Genomic DNA, 15,937 nt, shown 5'->3' with positions numbered 1-15,937 from the left:
ATGGAAGCCTCTCTATTCTGAGTCCTAGACTCTTCCACTATAGGGAGCATCCTCTGTTATCTAGGGTAAACCTGGATAATTAGTAAGGCAAGGACAAGTTCGGCATAGCTTTGTGGGATGAAGGGCCTCTGTTGGGCTGTAGGTTTTCTATGTTTCGAAAATACAACATCTACAGCGAACTGCCAGATGAATGGAAGATATAATTGGCTACAGTCGACCATCACTGGAGAATTTGCATGTGTCCAGGACATGTAAAACCATTGCAGACACTACGCACTTTTCATACTACCTTTTTTAAAAAAAAACACGTTGTGGAGAACGTTATAGGGCTATCAAAAGAAACAGTTCACGCCATCATAACAATATTAAAAAATTCCTCCCCCAAGCATTTAAATGATTCTGCAGATGTTGGAAATTCGGAGCATCTGTGGAAAGGAATAAATAGTCGACGATTCGAGCCGAGAGCTTTCCATAGATATTGCCAGACCTGGTGATTTCCTCCAGCAGTTTGTTTGTGTAACTTCCCTGGGCTATTAATCTGATCAAACAATTGTCGTAAACCCCACACCTCTATCAATCATTCAGTGTGTGCACTGCACTGTAAGTACGTTAAACCTCGTTTTATAATGTTGCCGACATTGTACATAGATGCTGCTATTTATGTATTTGTGTATTTATGCACACTTTATTCCACACAATGAATATAATTTCTAAATTTAATTTTGTACAATTATTCCTTATAATTCTTGAATGCTCTGTTTCATGTCACCCCAACACAGCAGAGCAAATTCCTAATGCATTGAACTGTATACGGTGAATAACGTTGATTATTGATTCTTGAAGGTGGAGTACACAGAGATCGGCATCACTAAGCAAGGACGGATAAGCCGTTTGAGCTGATTTGACTGTAAGTCTATGTCTGGTAGTTCAAGCTGGTCATGTTATTCGCTGCTAATTCATTCGATGCACAGAGAACAGCCGAGTAATGAGAGATCCACTGTAAACACGCCTCTGAGTTGCCTCTTTATTAAATGCTGTATTACAAAATTCAATCACAATACGGTCATCGTCTCCTGGTGAATCTCTCCCCACTCTACAAACAACAAAAGTTCAAACACAGCACAGTGAGAAAACATTCTACAAAGGATTATGCGTCGCAAACGATGGGCGATCAAAACATTCATCTCTGAATGTATTAAACATTTTCTTAGTTCCCAGAAACTGACATTTGCTACAGAATTACATTGAAGAAGGCGGCTGCACAGCCCCAATGCGGGTTTCACTGCGTTCGTGAGCTGCCACCCGGCGGGGCCTCACTGCGCACAGGCGGACGAAGAGATGGTGTTGCGCAGCGGCGAGCTGAGCGAGCTGTGGCTCACGCTGCAGGAATAGCTCGAGCCCTTGTTCCAGGCAGCGACGGGAACCCGCAGGTAACTGCTTAGTCTGTAGGTCTGGTCGGTGTCCGTAGACACGGCGCCTGTCGTCACCCCGCTCTCCGTCTCCATGCCATCCACGCTCCAGCGCAGCGCGACCAATCCAGGCTTAAAGCCGCTCACGAGGCAGGATAGAGTGGCAGAACCCGAGCCGGTTTCCTCCGGGGAGGGAGGGAGCAGGAGAACTGAGGGCTTTCTGCTCTCGCTACCTGTGTGAGAAAGGTGGTGGGAGGAGGAGGAAAATATCATCATTAATGTTTGCATTTCCTAAACAGCTCCACCCACTGACCGAACTCCCCTCAAAATAGGGTCACAATGCACCAAGGATACAGACAATCAGAGAAAAGTTGGGTAGAGAATTCGACCCATCGACAGACGCTGTCATGGAATTTTCGCCCACCCCTCAGGTCTGGGACTGCGCCCTCGCGAGGTTACAGTTAGATATGTGTGTTACTCAGATTTTTTTCTCGGTACCCGTCGCTCTCGCAGACGAAACACCAGCTCTGAGCAAAACTGTCCACACCGCTCGCAATCCATTTATTTACACACTGTTGACGCCGTCCTGCTGTTGTTCTCTTTGCTGGGGGAGGTACCTGAGCGGGGGGGGGGGGGTGTGGGTAGCACGGGGATGACACCTACAAATCCCCAAATCTAAATCCCAACTATTATGTGGTTATGGATATTTCAGCTTAAGCTGTTGATAGTCGGCAGCATCCCGAGATTGGAGTGGCAATGTAGATATCGATATCTCGCCGTGTAATAAGGGAACACGAAGTGGCGAAGATACAGAAAGAGTCAGAGACATGAGCATTTTTCCTGTCTGACAGCTTCAGTGTCTGTTATTATCCTTCATTGTATTTGACAATACTGACGCGTTTCTCTGTCACAAACTGCGACAGTGTTGACTTACAGCGGATGATGCCAGTTAACAGTGGGTTGCACGATTAATCTCTATTAAATTTAGGGTTGGGAGCGGGGCATAAATTGGCGGGTTGAAGAATATGAGAAAGGAATTAACTGGTTAAAAGACGGAACTTTCGAGTGCTGCCCTGCTGCTGCCTCTTGTGGGATGATTCAAATGTCGAAGTAATTCACACATTGAATAATAGCGTTGTCCCGAGCATTTGAATGACCTACCGTGCCGAGCTGAGTGTGCGGATTCTGCCTTGAAGAGACAGGTCGATACTTCCGGCAGTGTAGAGCCAGCTAGCTGCATGATTGAAATGGGGATTTCTTCAGAAGCGTAATTTGATATAAATCGAGACGATTACTTACTCTTTATCTCCAGGATCGTCCCCGGCCCGTAGACCCAACCTATGTTACTCTCCCACACTGTGCAGTAATAGACGGCCGAGTCGCCGGGCTCCAAGTTGCCGATGGTCAGGATGTGACTGTTGGCGGAGGTGTCTCTGGACGGTTGGAAACGTTCAGTGATGCCGGGTCCTCTGTAAATGGTATTGCTTGTGCCATGATATATTACTCCCTCCGGTCTCTTCCCGGGACGATGTCGGTCCCACGCAGCATCGTAACTTCCAACGTTTCCGTTCTGTATTCGGCACTCTAAGCGGGCAGTCTGTCCCGCAGAGACAGGACCGGACACTGGGGTCTGATTGAGGATTACGACCGCCAGGATACCTGCAATAAGACAGAATAGAACTACCAGGTGACTTGCAGCCATCAGAAGTGTTATCGATCGCTGAAAACTCGCGGAAAACTGGCTTTCAAAGTTTCAACGAATTTCTTTGCCGATAATTTGTGCGTTAACAAACCCGCCTCTCACCTGGTAAATGGACCATTAGAGCCAACAGGAGAAGCAGTACTGGCGACATTCCTTCAGTCAGCGAACGTCCTAACGTCCAACCGAACCGTGCGCTGTTGTTCAAACACTGGGAGCGGCTCCGGTTCTAGTGTCTGCAAACTGGACACTCTGGGCTCTTTATTAACCGGGGATGTTAATGAATGGGAGGGGCAGAGACAGGATGGGGGCGGAGACTGACCACCTGTCCTCTGGAATCCACTGCTTGCGAATCTCATAATCGTTAAAATATTAACCCCCTACCTTCAAAATATTTTTGATATAACCTTTTGTTATATCAAAGGTCCAAGGCAATCCGGTCTGATCAATATCTAGGAAATGGGAATGGGTTGGGAGATGATTTTAGACATTCGATTGACGGCTGCATTTAGCAACATGTAGCAGCTAATGTCTGCCTCAGCGAGCGACCAAGCTTAGTCATTGCATAAAATCCTTGTAACCGTCTTCAAAACAGACTTGCGAATGTATTGGCACAGTTCCTGTGTTTGGAAAACCATGCATAAACATGCTATTAGTTTCCTTTTCTGTCGGGATTTAAATAAAGATGATCGCTAAAATTCATAATTCCCAATCGACTCATGATCAAAGTTTATGTTCGAAGTAAATTTATTATCATATACTATCTCGAGATTCATTTTCTTGCGGGCATTCACAGTAGAACAATGACATACAATAGAAAATCTACACAGAAAGACTGACAAGGATTCAGTGTGCAAAAGGAAACAGACTGCGAAAACAGAAAAGCAAATAATAATATTCATTATAAATATATATATATATATATGTATATAAAATAATGTGAACTTGATTGCATATTCTTTGAAAGTGAGGACAACAAAAATGCAATTGAATCTACACACAAAGAGTGCCAAGTTATCAATGCTCAACAGACAAACTGAGGAAATAGTAATAAATATAATAATTATTATTAAAAGAGGAAATTGAAAGACGTTGGAACACGAAAAAGGTGTACATTGTCTTGATGGTAATATCTACAAATGGTGTAATCCCAAGGGCACTATACAATAACATTAAACAATTAGAGCAACACAGCAATATCTACGTAAATCTTCAGAAAGCCATGATACTAAACAGCACAGGAATAGCCCGGAAATTCCTAGTAATTAACAAATGAGCATGTTTGGCTATGCCTGTACCTCAGGTTTTATTACCAAGAGATAGGTAGATAGACAGGTTGATAGACTGATGGATAAGTCATATTGAGGACATGAGGTGTAGAGTCCTTGAAGGTGAGCCCATAGGTTGTGGAATCAGTTCATTTTTGATTATGAGTGAAGTTATCCATGCTGGTTCAAGAGTCTGATGGTTGAAGGCCAATAGGAGTTACTCTTGTGGTCCATGTTGCCATGTCGTGTGTCAATAGCAGCGGAAGTGCGGGCCTGGGTGAAACTTGAATCCACCCCAGATTTTAGGGTCAATGATCAGACAAAGAGCATGTCAGCGGTACAATCAACACACCACCAGCCCCAGATATCACAGCAGGCATCCATCTGGAAAGCGTTCTCGTCGATCCGCCCTCATCAAAGACAAGAAATATTCTTATAAAAATTTCTGTGCAATTGCTTTCTGAAACACCGAATTGGAAAATCCGACCGTACCATATAAAGACCGAAACCATTGCTCAATCCTCCAATGTCAAGGACTATTGGCCACAAACTATACTGGAACAAAATAAATGACAATATATCACAGACGATTCAAAGTAGCAGATTCTAAGCACATTTATTATAAACTAGGTATGGGACCATATACTACTTTTAGATTCATTTCCTGTAAGTATATATAGAATAGAGCAAAAGCAACAGAATAAAATCAACGAAAAAATATACATAAACCAACAATCAGTAAAAGAAAGAAACTATGGAAATTCAAAACATAAATTAATTAAGAATACTGAGGGCATGAGTGATAGAGCCTTGAATGTGTTGTGTAAGGACGGGTATCTAATGGCAAAAAATGCATCACCTGACGTAAGTAAAACGCTCCTAGGATCTGCTGCGGGATGGCATACTCGTTTTTAAAATGAAAGTCCGCAGCACTAACAAGTCCTGTATTGGCCCACGATCATCACCCAAAGAACCGTTGGCGCTTTGGACCTGCAGTGTGAGCCATTACAAAACGATTAAGGACAGTAGCTGAGACTTTCGGTCACTGGACCATCGCGCCTCCCCTGTCATTGAATAACACTGCAGGTAATAAATTCCCTGGATTCTGCCTTCCTGCACTGAATCCACATGTATCAATTCCTCTTGTATCTAAAAATACCTCAAATCCCTTCTTGAATGTACTTAGCGTCTTGATCATCCAGTGTAGAGAAAGAATACAAACCTCTTTCTGATTTCGGTCCGGAATGACATAAATTTTATTTTGATACACTGACATCGACCGTATTAACCATTGATATATTCGCTGCATCAGTGATTTCACATATCCTATCCGGGAAGATCCGACCCTCGCATGGTATTCCAATTCTCATCATACCAGCTCCCTTTATTATTGCAGCAGGATATCCGCCATGGACAGTCGCAAGCCCGTCTGCGAAAGGAGGAAGGTCCAGCAAACCCATTCCGTAACAACCCAGAGCTACAGAAACGCCAACAGAAGCTGCAAAATCCTCATTCCTGGGAGAGAGAGGATTTTTGGCCTAGAAGACGTATGGTGTGGCGAAAGTGAAAGAAACCGCATCAACGTTCGGCTCAGGACCCAGGACTCTGGCGTGCTACTGTGGGCAGCCTTTGCCCTAGCAGGAGAGATGGGCTGAAGAAGAAGCAGACATTATTGTTTAATGCTCAAATACACATGAGCACACGCTAATGTAAACTTCTCTCTATCGATTGCTTTATTGTACCTACGGATTAACTTTCAGAGATCCTTATACAAGCACATGCGTCCTTAAATTTGTCATAATCTGGTGGGTAGTGGGGTATGTTGGGTCTTGAAGGTGAGGGGAGCTCCCACTACCTATGAAATGGTCCTAATGGCGTACGTGTCAAATAGCGCCTGACCACCAAGTTTAGATTCTGGACTTCAAGTGGGTTTTAACTGCTAAGCGCGCCATAACCGTTTCAACTAACAAGGTATTACATTCATCCATTAATCCAATCCCTCACTTTTGATTATGAGAAAAGTAGAGGCGTCTTACTGGCACCTTAAACCCAGTAGCTTCGGCGAGAAGGAAACCTTTGAACTCAACCTTCGACTGCCTTGCGGCAATACCCACTCATGGGGTAGACTTCGGGAGTAAACCCTGAGGAAATATCTGAAACTGGAGTCCCTCAGTCAGTCCTATGTTGAGTTCAACGCTGATTGGCAAATCTGTATAGGGTGCGTAGTGAGGGGGAGCCTGCTGTAAGGGCAATAACTTGCTCTCCATATCATACTGACCTGGCTTGTGTATACAACTTAGATAACTAGGATGAGACATCTATGGTCGACCTCGACCAGGAGAAAGCCTAAATAGAAATAGACTCAAGGTTTTTCCAGATCCAATCCCTCATTATTGATTAGCATTACACAATGCTATCGTATCTGCAAAAGTAGATGATCTAATGTTTAGCCGCATGTCGTACCTCCGCCTGCTCACCTAATCCATCTGTATCCACTCCAACCTGTCCGAAACACCCCAAAAATCAAATAAGTTTGTGTCACCACACCTCGGGACTTCACACGTAGCTCCCTCATTAAAACATGTGGTATAAATTGTGAACAGCAAGAAGTATTAAAGTGATAATTAACACATTAGAAAATAAATAATACAGAGAACATGGTGAATGGTGGCTGTTTTTTCGTGATACACACCAATTCTTATTAAAGTTAACGTCAAAGTAAATTTATTATGGAAGTGCATGTATGTCACTTTAATGTTACCTTGAGATATTCATTTCAGATTTGAGGTCAGTGAAGTTATCCACGTTGATTCAGGAACCTGATGGTTGCAGGGTAATAGCTGTTCCTGAACCTGGTGCTGTGAGATCTAAGGCTCCTGTACCTCCTGCCTGGTGGCAGCAGCGATAAAATAGCATGGCCTGGGTGGCAGGTTATTGAGGATGAATGGGGTTAAGGGATACCGAGAAGGCAGAAGAGTAGGGTTGAAATGGAAATCAACGATAAATAAATGATTATATGGCACAGAAGTTTGAGTGGGGCAAATGGTCAAATTCCAGTCCTGTATCCTATTGTCTGATATAATTAGAGCAAGACCTCAACATGTTGTTTTCTTCTTTAGCATATGATCAATTCTAATACAATCTTCTGTTTATGCAAGACATTCACTAGTTCCCACCTATTTTACTGTGTTTTTTGTGACTGAACCTGAATCGTCACACATGTTGCTACTTTCATAAAGCGCACCAGTTCAGGCCTATTGTATTGCTGCGTCTCAAGTACCTTGTCAGTCCGTTAGCATTGCATTAGCGCATTACCGGTGAATATGCCGGATTGCCGCCTACTGAGATCAACTCTCTTTTTTCCTCTCTACCTTCACCCCTTTCCCCTCTACCCAACCCCTCTCTTTCTCAGGCCTCCTCTCTGTTTTTCACTCTGTTTTTCTTAATTTTTCTACCTCTCGCTTTCTTCCTCTCCCTCCCCCCTCTCTTTCTCTCTATCTCTCTCAGCCACCGCTAAAATAATTTTGCTTAATCTGCTATCATCCGTTATTGTTTCTGTGCGCGATTTGTATTTAAATACAAACGCATTTGCGCAATTCGGTACTTGCCTCTTCTCCGTCCTTCAAAAACATTGCGAACAAATGTTTTGTTCTGACCATTTCTGTTCTGAAAGGGTGGACATTTACTTCGAATATGTGACATTTGATTGAGACGCCGGTTAGATATATATTCGCTAAATCAGCCAGAGGGTAATGAATATGAAGATGTTGTAGGCATATAGGGACATGGAGTCCGAATCCCTGGCTGCAGTGAAGGCAGAGATTGATAAGTCATTGATTGTTCAAGGTTACAGGGAGAGGGTAGGAGAATGTGATTGAGAAAATTAACGATGGAATGACGGAGGACACTTGATGGGGCGATTGGCTTAATCTATTCCTACATCTTATCGTCTGATATAACAGTAAGAAGACCACAAAGCTCCTTCTTCATAATTATTGAAGTCCAACAAATCCATCTGCTCATGCACCATATCTTCTGGTTCACACACTTAACTGTGTGTATTCTATTTTAGGAACCAAGCAGATTTATGAGATGTAATTTGACTCTGAGAATTCTAGAGCAGCGTCTGTTGCTTTGTATTTCACTCTCCGAGATGCCATGTCAGCGCTCCAGTGGTGATAAGCATATTGATTTCTCCCGTAGTACTGAGGTAAAAATCTCATTCTCTCTCTCTCTCTCTCTCTCTCTCTCTCTCTCTCTCTCTCTCTCTCTCTCTCTCTCTCTCTCTCTCTCTCTCTCTCTCTCTCTCTCTCTCTCTCTCTCTCTCTCTCTCTCTCTCAATATCTCCCTTTTTCTGTCACCCACTTTCCACTCCCTCTCCTAAAGTGTGAGCTTAACTGTGTAAACATTTTCAATTTGCAGGACCGAGACAGATCTATTGCACCATCGCTTACAGAACTTTGCGCAGAATGTCGTCAGCTGACGGTCATTTATTGTTTTTCAGTGCCAGATATTTCTATAAAAAACAGCATTTCTACTTTTTCCCCAGTACGTTACTGCTCTGCCGTTGAACGTTTCTGGACGGTTTCCTTCCTACTGTTTCCGGGAAAGCAAACTCAAATCATTTGTTTATATCTCCGCCATTTCACTGTTTCAGTGTTTCCGGTCTCAGGACGTGCTTTCAAGCGATCTCGTCCCCCCCCCCCCACCATTTTCCTCTTCTACTTAACATATCTACGTAAACTTCTTGTGTTTCTTCTAATACTTCCTGCTCCTTTCAAGTGGCATTTTTCTCTCCTTCATCAGTTTATTAAATCTTTTTGCTGGATTCCAGTTTCTACTGTTTCCGTCAATGTTAAAACACTTTTCCTTTGGTCCAATACTCTTCTTATCATTTCAGGCAATTCTATTTGACCTCTGTACCATTAAAGTACACATCGCCTGAAATCTGTACTTTAGTTTCTCAAAGATGCAATATTTGCAATCGGTTATTTTATGTATGTCCACTCAAGAGAGAGATGTGGATTCCGGTTAATTAGGACATGTCGTGACCAGTACATGTTGGCCCAAATAAGCGGCTACCCTGATTAACCGGTGGTCCAAATATCCAGAATCCGTATAACGAAAGGCTAAACCTGACATCCACAGGAATCAACGATTATCGAGTCCTCTCCTCCCTTCTTATGTCAACCGGTAGATTGCTCTCACTCCAGCGCCAACCTGCCGTCCTTAGTTGTGGTGTGTAATCCTGTCGATCCTTCTCTCCTCCAAGGTTCTGAGCATTTTAGTCCTGTGACCTTATGTTTGGTTCTGTTAACGGTCACCTGTCAGAGATTTTCCGGATATTAGCAAACTGGTTTGAAACACAATTCTTATCTATATTGCCACTATAATACTCTATTTTATGTCGTTGGTAAATGTGATGATAGACTTTCTGTCCCATTTTATGTCATTTAAAGCTGCCTGAGCTATAGTGACTATGTCATGATACACACCAGTGTCATCGCAGATGAGAGGTATTATATTTAAAACATAATTGGACACACCAGTCACTGTGGTTTAGTTGCTCTCACAAGAGGAGGAAAGTCCTGCGTCAAGCAATAGCTCGGCTCTGTTAATGATAGCGTTCCCAATCACCACAATTCAGCTCTGCAACATTTCTACAGCACAGGAGCCATATTTCCTTCTATTATCATCAGTCTGCATTAGAAAATCTTTCCAGAGCGAGTGGTTCCTCTTTCTCTAGCTCCAGAACCCACCACTATCTCGCTAAAGATCTTTGCATCCACTGAGCCTGAATATTTTTCCCTCAGATTTAATTGCTCACCTGATCAAGATTGTATTTGAGATGTTAAGCGGTGCGCTCTAGGCTTATCAATCCAGCTTCCTTAACATTTACCTTCGTCACTTAGTTTTTAAGGTCCATCTTTCTGTCAAGCCTAGTCGAGTGCTTCCTTACGTGGTTCGTTGTCAATGTTTGATCAGTTCCAGCTGAAGTAAGTTGGTTCATTCTGATTTCAAACTCAAGTTCAGTTTCAAGCTTTTTTTGTCATCTGACTGTACATATACCCAGCCAAAGGAAACAACGCTCCACCGAACCATTGTGCACCCACAAAACATATACCACACAGCACATAAAACAAGATATTGCCAAACTCAGTTTATAAAGAATAATTCAGAGTGCATGTAGTGCGCAGCACAGGGAAACTGTGAGCAGCTTAGTACCCCGGCGATGAGACCTCGGTGAAATATGGAGTGATAGTATTGGATTTTTTTTTGAGAATCCGAATGGCCTGCTTTGTTTGCTGTAGTGTTCTATGGTTGTATGGTTCTATGGTTCTATCAATTTCCCCTTATAATCCCTAATAGTTGGGTGGATATTTAAAATGTTCTAAAGATAACCAGTTATCCATGTCAATTTCAGTTTGTGCGGAGTCCAGTCGCGTTATCTCTCCCCTCAAAGAGACGCTTACACAAATCTATCCAGTAGGCCTGCATGGCCTGGGCTGTCAGTTGTGTCCCTTAAGTAAAGGCAGCCGTCACAGGCTTGTTTAGCTTGAAATTGAAAATGCGAGGCGACTTAAGACTATAAGACCATAAGTCATAAGTGCAGAATTATGTTGCTCGATCTATCGATTCTACTCCGCCATTCATTGATTGCTGATTTATTATCCTTGTCAGCCTCATTCTCCTGCCTTCTCCCTGTAATCTTTGACGCCCTTACTAATTAAGAGCCTGTCAACCACCGCTTTAAATATTCCAATAACTTGGTCTCTACAGTCACAATGGCAATGAAGTCCACAGACTCACTACCGTCTGCCTAAAGAACTTTTTCCTCGTCTCAGTTCCAAAGGGACGTGCTTTTATTCTGAGATTCTACCCGCTGGTTTTAGAGTCGGCTACGATAGGACACATCCTCCCCAGATCCATTTTATCTAGTCCTTTTAATATTCAATAAGTTCCAATAAGACACCCATTCTCTCATTCTTCTAAACTCCAGAGAGTACATGGACAGAGATACAAGCTCACTTCATGCGTTCAGGCTTTTTCCACTGAGGCTGGGGGAGAAAAAAACCAGTGGACATGGGATAAGGGCGAAGGGAGGAAAGTTTAAAGGGAACATTAGGGAGGGGTGCTTCTTCATACAGAGAGTGGTGAGAGTTTGGAATGAGCTGCCAGATGAAGTGCTAAATGCGGGCTCACTTCTAATATTTAAGAAAAACGTGGACAGGTACATGGATGAGAGGTGTATGGAGGGATATGGGCCAGGTGCAAGCTCGTGGGACTAGGCAGAAAAATGCTTCGGCACAGCCAAGAAGTGTCAAAAGGTCTGTTTCTGTGCTGTAACGTTCTATGGTTCTATGGTTAACCCTTTCATTCTTGGGCTCATTTTCATGAACTTCTTCAGAACTCCTCCAATACATCCGTTCTTAGATACGCAACAATATTCTATATTTGGTGAGCAAAGTGGAGTTCCGACAAAATAGACGGCAAATGGGAGACTACCTCCACCGCAGCGACATTGGAGTAGCGTTCTCATTTCGGGGCGTGTTGTCTCAGTTTGGACAGAAATTACATTTTTATTTATCATTGGGTAGGGCTGATTTTTTTGGGATTCACTATTTAATTGATATTCCGATCAGGAGGACTTTGAAGTAAAATTAGCTCACGTAGTTTTGATGAAGTGAGAATTGGAGGAGATTAGGAAGGTGCCGAAAAGGGAAGCTGCAGTCGAGGGTCCGAAATGTGTTGTTTGAACTGGTATTGGGGTTCGAGGGACGAATGTCGTCCCTCTTCCCTTCTATATCTTTGTCTGAGTGAAGTTAGTTCGGGGACTCGAACACTATTTAGGGGAGCAGTCATCTCAGATCTTAAATCATTTCGTGATGAACTCGGACAGTTGCCTGTTTCCCCAAAGCAGACCATGAGACACTGCTCAGTCCAATTAACCTCGCGCTGACGATGGTTCACAAAGTCTGTCAGCCTGTGTTTGCGAGTGACACTGATGCCAATGTGGACTCCGTCATATCCCCATGGGGACCGGGCGGTGTTTACACAGCCTTTATTTAGCTACAGTTACACAAATTGATGCTGTTTCTGTCTTGTTTGTTAGGCGGTGCAGGTGGTGTGGTCACTGGGTCCTGGGGAGGGAAGGAAAGAGCCGGGTGGCGATTTTAAAATTACTGAAGTATTTTCCATTGAGACAATGCAATCAGTGGCAAAGTTTCAGAATTAAGTTTAACAGTTAATTATGTTTAACTATGTAACAGTTTCTTCCCCCAAGCTATCAGACTCCTCAATACCCGAAGCCTGGACTGAAACCTTGCCCTACTGTCCTGTTTATTATTTATTGTAATGCCTGCACTGGTTTTGTGCTCTTTATGCAGTCATGTGTAGTTCTGTAGTCTAGTGTAGCTTTCTTTGTGTTGTTTTTTATTGCGTAGCTCAGTCTAGTTTTTTTTGTACTGTGTCATGTAACACCATGGTCCTGAAAAACATTGTCTCATTTTTACTATGCACTGTACCAGCAGTTATGGTCAAAATGACAATAGAAGTGCATAGTAGTTAACGAGTAGTCGGAGTGAGATCCGTGTTCAGGGAAACATTCGGAGGTCAGCCATGTTGGATTCGAGCGCTTGCAGTCTCTCTCAATCCTTGAAACTAAACGCAGCACACTATGGACATGAACGTGACAACATGGAATGTATATATATATGCTTCTTAACACAGCCATTGCTATTTAGGGAAATGCACTGTTTCTTTCATCACAAACACTTGCACTAGTTACCACAGGAGAAAGAAGCAATCTATGAAATTTCATATACTGATTACATTCCTGGACACATAAACGGTGAACATACCAGCGGTGTCTACGGGAATCCGCTCCTCTTTCAAAAAGTTCATGATTGAGGGTTACTGCAGAACCGCCTGGCTTTATTCTCATTTCCTTGGAATCTCTCAGTTTCCAAGCGCATATCGACCCCCGTTTGCAACTTTGTCGTGATTAAATATCAGCAGATCTCTGGGAGGGAGGTAGAGAGTCCTCAGTTTCACATCTTCTGTACGCTGTTGGTTCATTTAGTATCCGGACTTTAAACGCATCTGCCTTTCATTTTCTTTCGTTGCAAAGACTTAGGCGTATCCCTCTCAGTATCTGCTCACGGGTGAACCTCTCATCCAGAGAACACCGTCTCCATAGCCAGGGTAAGATTTCATTCAAAAAGCAGACCTGCTTACAATACACAGAGAGTCTAACCTCGGGTCAGTAGTGATGCAGCAGGCACTCCACACTACTGAAATCTAACCTCCGTCCGAAAGGCCAAACTTCTCCTCACTGCTTCCTTCACCTAATGTTAAAGTTATATGACTAATGAGCCAGCATCGAATAACTGGGAACTGAGTGCAGACGGTGGGGATGCGGGGGCTGGGGGGGGGGGGGTGTGCATTTCGGAAGACATTTGCTTCATTCTTCTTAACACAGCTTTTGCTATTAACTGAAATGCTCAATTTCATTAATCACAAACACTTGCAGTAGTTACCATAGGAGATAGAAGGAAGCACAGCTCCAACCGTACAACATTAGGGCATAGGATATAGGAGCAGAAATCGGCCATTCGGTCCATTTAGTCTTCGCCACCATTCCATCATGGCTATTGTATCATCAAAGTTCAAAATAAATTGGTTATCGAAGTAGATATGCAACCTTTGGATTCATTTTCTTCAGGGCAATCTCAATATTTCCAATATCCATAATGGAATCAATCATTACCCCTCTCAAACACAGTTCTCCTGCAATTTCCCCGTAACCTTTGACGCCTTTACTAATCAGGAACCTATCAACGTCCACTTTAAGTACTATATATCTAATGGCTTCCACAGTCGTTTGTAGCTGTTTAACATGTTAATACTATCTTCATACGATAAGGGAGATAAAACTGTCATTTTCATGAAAAAGAAGCATGCTTGTTTCGATACAGAGCGGGCTTTTTTTTTGGAATGACCAAATAACAACGAATTCCATGACAGAATAGGTGCTCAGAACAGCACAAAATAGGAACTAAAAACGTTTGTAATCCGGGTTAGAAATGTGTAATAGGGGTGCTTGATAAGTTCGTGGCCTAAGGTAGAAGGAGTTAATTTTAGAAAAACTAGCACATTTCTTTTTCTACATAGTCCCCTCCTACATTTACACACTTCGTCCAGCAGTCGTGGAGCATACGGATCTTGGACCTCCAGAAAGTGTCCACATCAAGGATGATTGATAAGTTCGTGGCCTAAGGTAGAAGGAGATGAGTTATTAACATCAAACTTTCTGCATTCATTTAACCACTTTCAAATCTTTGGAAGAATCTATGAAGCACCGTGATATGGTTCAAAAATTGATTAATCAACATGTGATGAGATTTCATAATCTGAAAGATAGGGTACTAATTTAACAAATTTCAGGACATAAACAGGAGTTAGGAAGAAAATTGAGAAGCAGGACCGCAAATGTAGTAATCTCGGGTTTACTGCCTGTGCCACGCGACAGTGAGAATAGGAATAGAATGAGGTGGAGGATAAATGTGTGGCTGAGAGATTGGAGAAGTGGGCAGGGATTCAGATTTCTGGGTCCTCTTTTGGGGCAGGTGTGACCTGTACAAAAAGGGCGGGCTGACCTTGAATGCCAGCAGGACCAACATCCTGGCGGGGAGGTTTGCTAAGGCCACTGGGGAGAGTTTAAACTAGAAGTGTTGTGGGGTGGGAACCGAACTGAAGAGACCGGGGAAGAGGAGGTTGGCTCACGAATAGAGAAAGCTTGTAGACAGTGCGAGAGGGAGCATAGGCAGGTGATAGAGTAGGGACCCGTTCAGACCGAAGGTTTGAGTTGCGTCTATTTTAACGCAAGGAGTGTTGTGAACAAAGCGGAGGAGCTTAAACCGTGGATCAGTACTTGGAGATATGATGTGGTGGCCGTTACAGAGACTTGGGTGGCTCAGGAACAGGAATGGTTACTTCAAGTGCCGGGTTTTAGATGTTTCAGAAAGGATAGGGAGGGAGGCAAAAGAGGTGGCCCTGTTGATCAGAGATAGTGTCACAGCTGCAGAAATGGTGGACGCCATGGAGGAATTGTCTACAGAGACTCTGTGGGTGGAGGTTATGAACAGGAAGGGTTCAACAACCTCATTGGGTGTTTTTTTAAAGGATGCCTAATAGTAACAGGGATATCGTGGAGCAGATATGGAAACAGATCCTTGAAAGGTGTAAGAATAACAGAGTTGTCGTGACGGGAGATTTTAATTTCCCAAATATTGATTGGCATTTCCCTAGAGCATGGGGCTTAGGTGGAGTGGAGCTTGTTAGGTGTGTTCAGGACGGTTTCTTAACACAGTATATAGATAAACCCACAAGGGGAGAGGCTGTACTTGATTTGGTATAGGGAAATAAACCTGGTCAGGTGTCAGATCTCTCAATGGGAGAGCAATTTGGAGATAGTGATCATAATTCTATCTCCTTTACAATAGCATTGGAGATAAATAGGAACAGACAAGCGAGAAAAGCGTTTAATTGCAGTAAGGGGA

General features: G+C 43.2%; 1 protein-coding gene across 1 annotated transcript; it reads right to left on the bottom strand.

Moving 5' to 3' along the window:
- Window positions 1-1,010: 1,010 nt before the first annotated feature.
- LOC140735167 (immunoglobulin lambda-1 light chain-like) lies at window positions 1,011-3,325 on the bottom strand. The gene is made up of 3 exons (XM_073059958.1): window positions 3,214-3,325; window positions 2,709-3,068; window positions 1,011-1,642 (listed from the first exon to the last, which is right to left on the bottom strand). The coding sequence occupies exons 1-3, from the start codon at window positions 3,260-3,262 to the stop codon at window positions 1,314-1,316; spliced, it is 738 nt and encodes a 245-aa protein (XP_072916059.1). The 5' UTR covers window positions 3,263-3,325; the 3' UTR covers window positions 1,011-1,313.
- Window positions 3,326-15,937: the final 12,612 nt, after the last annotated feature.

The sequence above is a fragment of the Hemitrygon akajei genome, chromosome 11 (assembly GCF_048418815.1).
Source record: "Hemitrygon akajei chromosome 11, sHemAka1.3, whole genome shotgun sequence".
NCBI lineage: Eukaryota > Metazoa > Chordata > Chondrichthyes > Myliobatiformes > Dasyatidae > Hemitrygon > Hemitrygon akajei.
The sequence above is the reverse complement of the archived record's forward strand: the minus strand, read 5'-3'. Positions and strand labels throughout refer to the sequence as shown.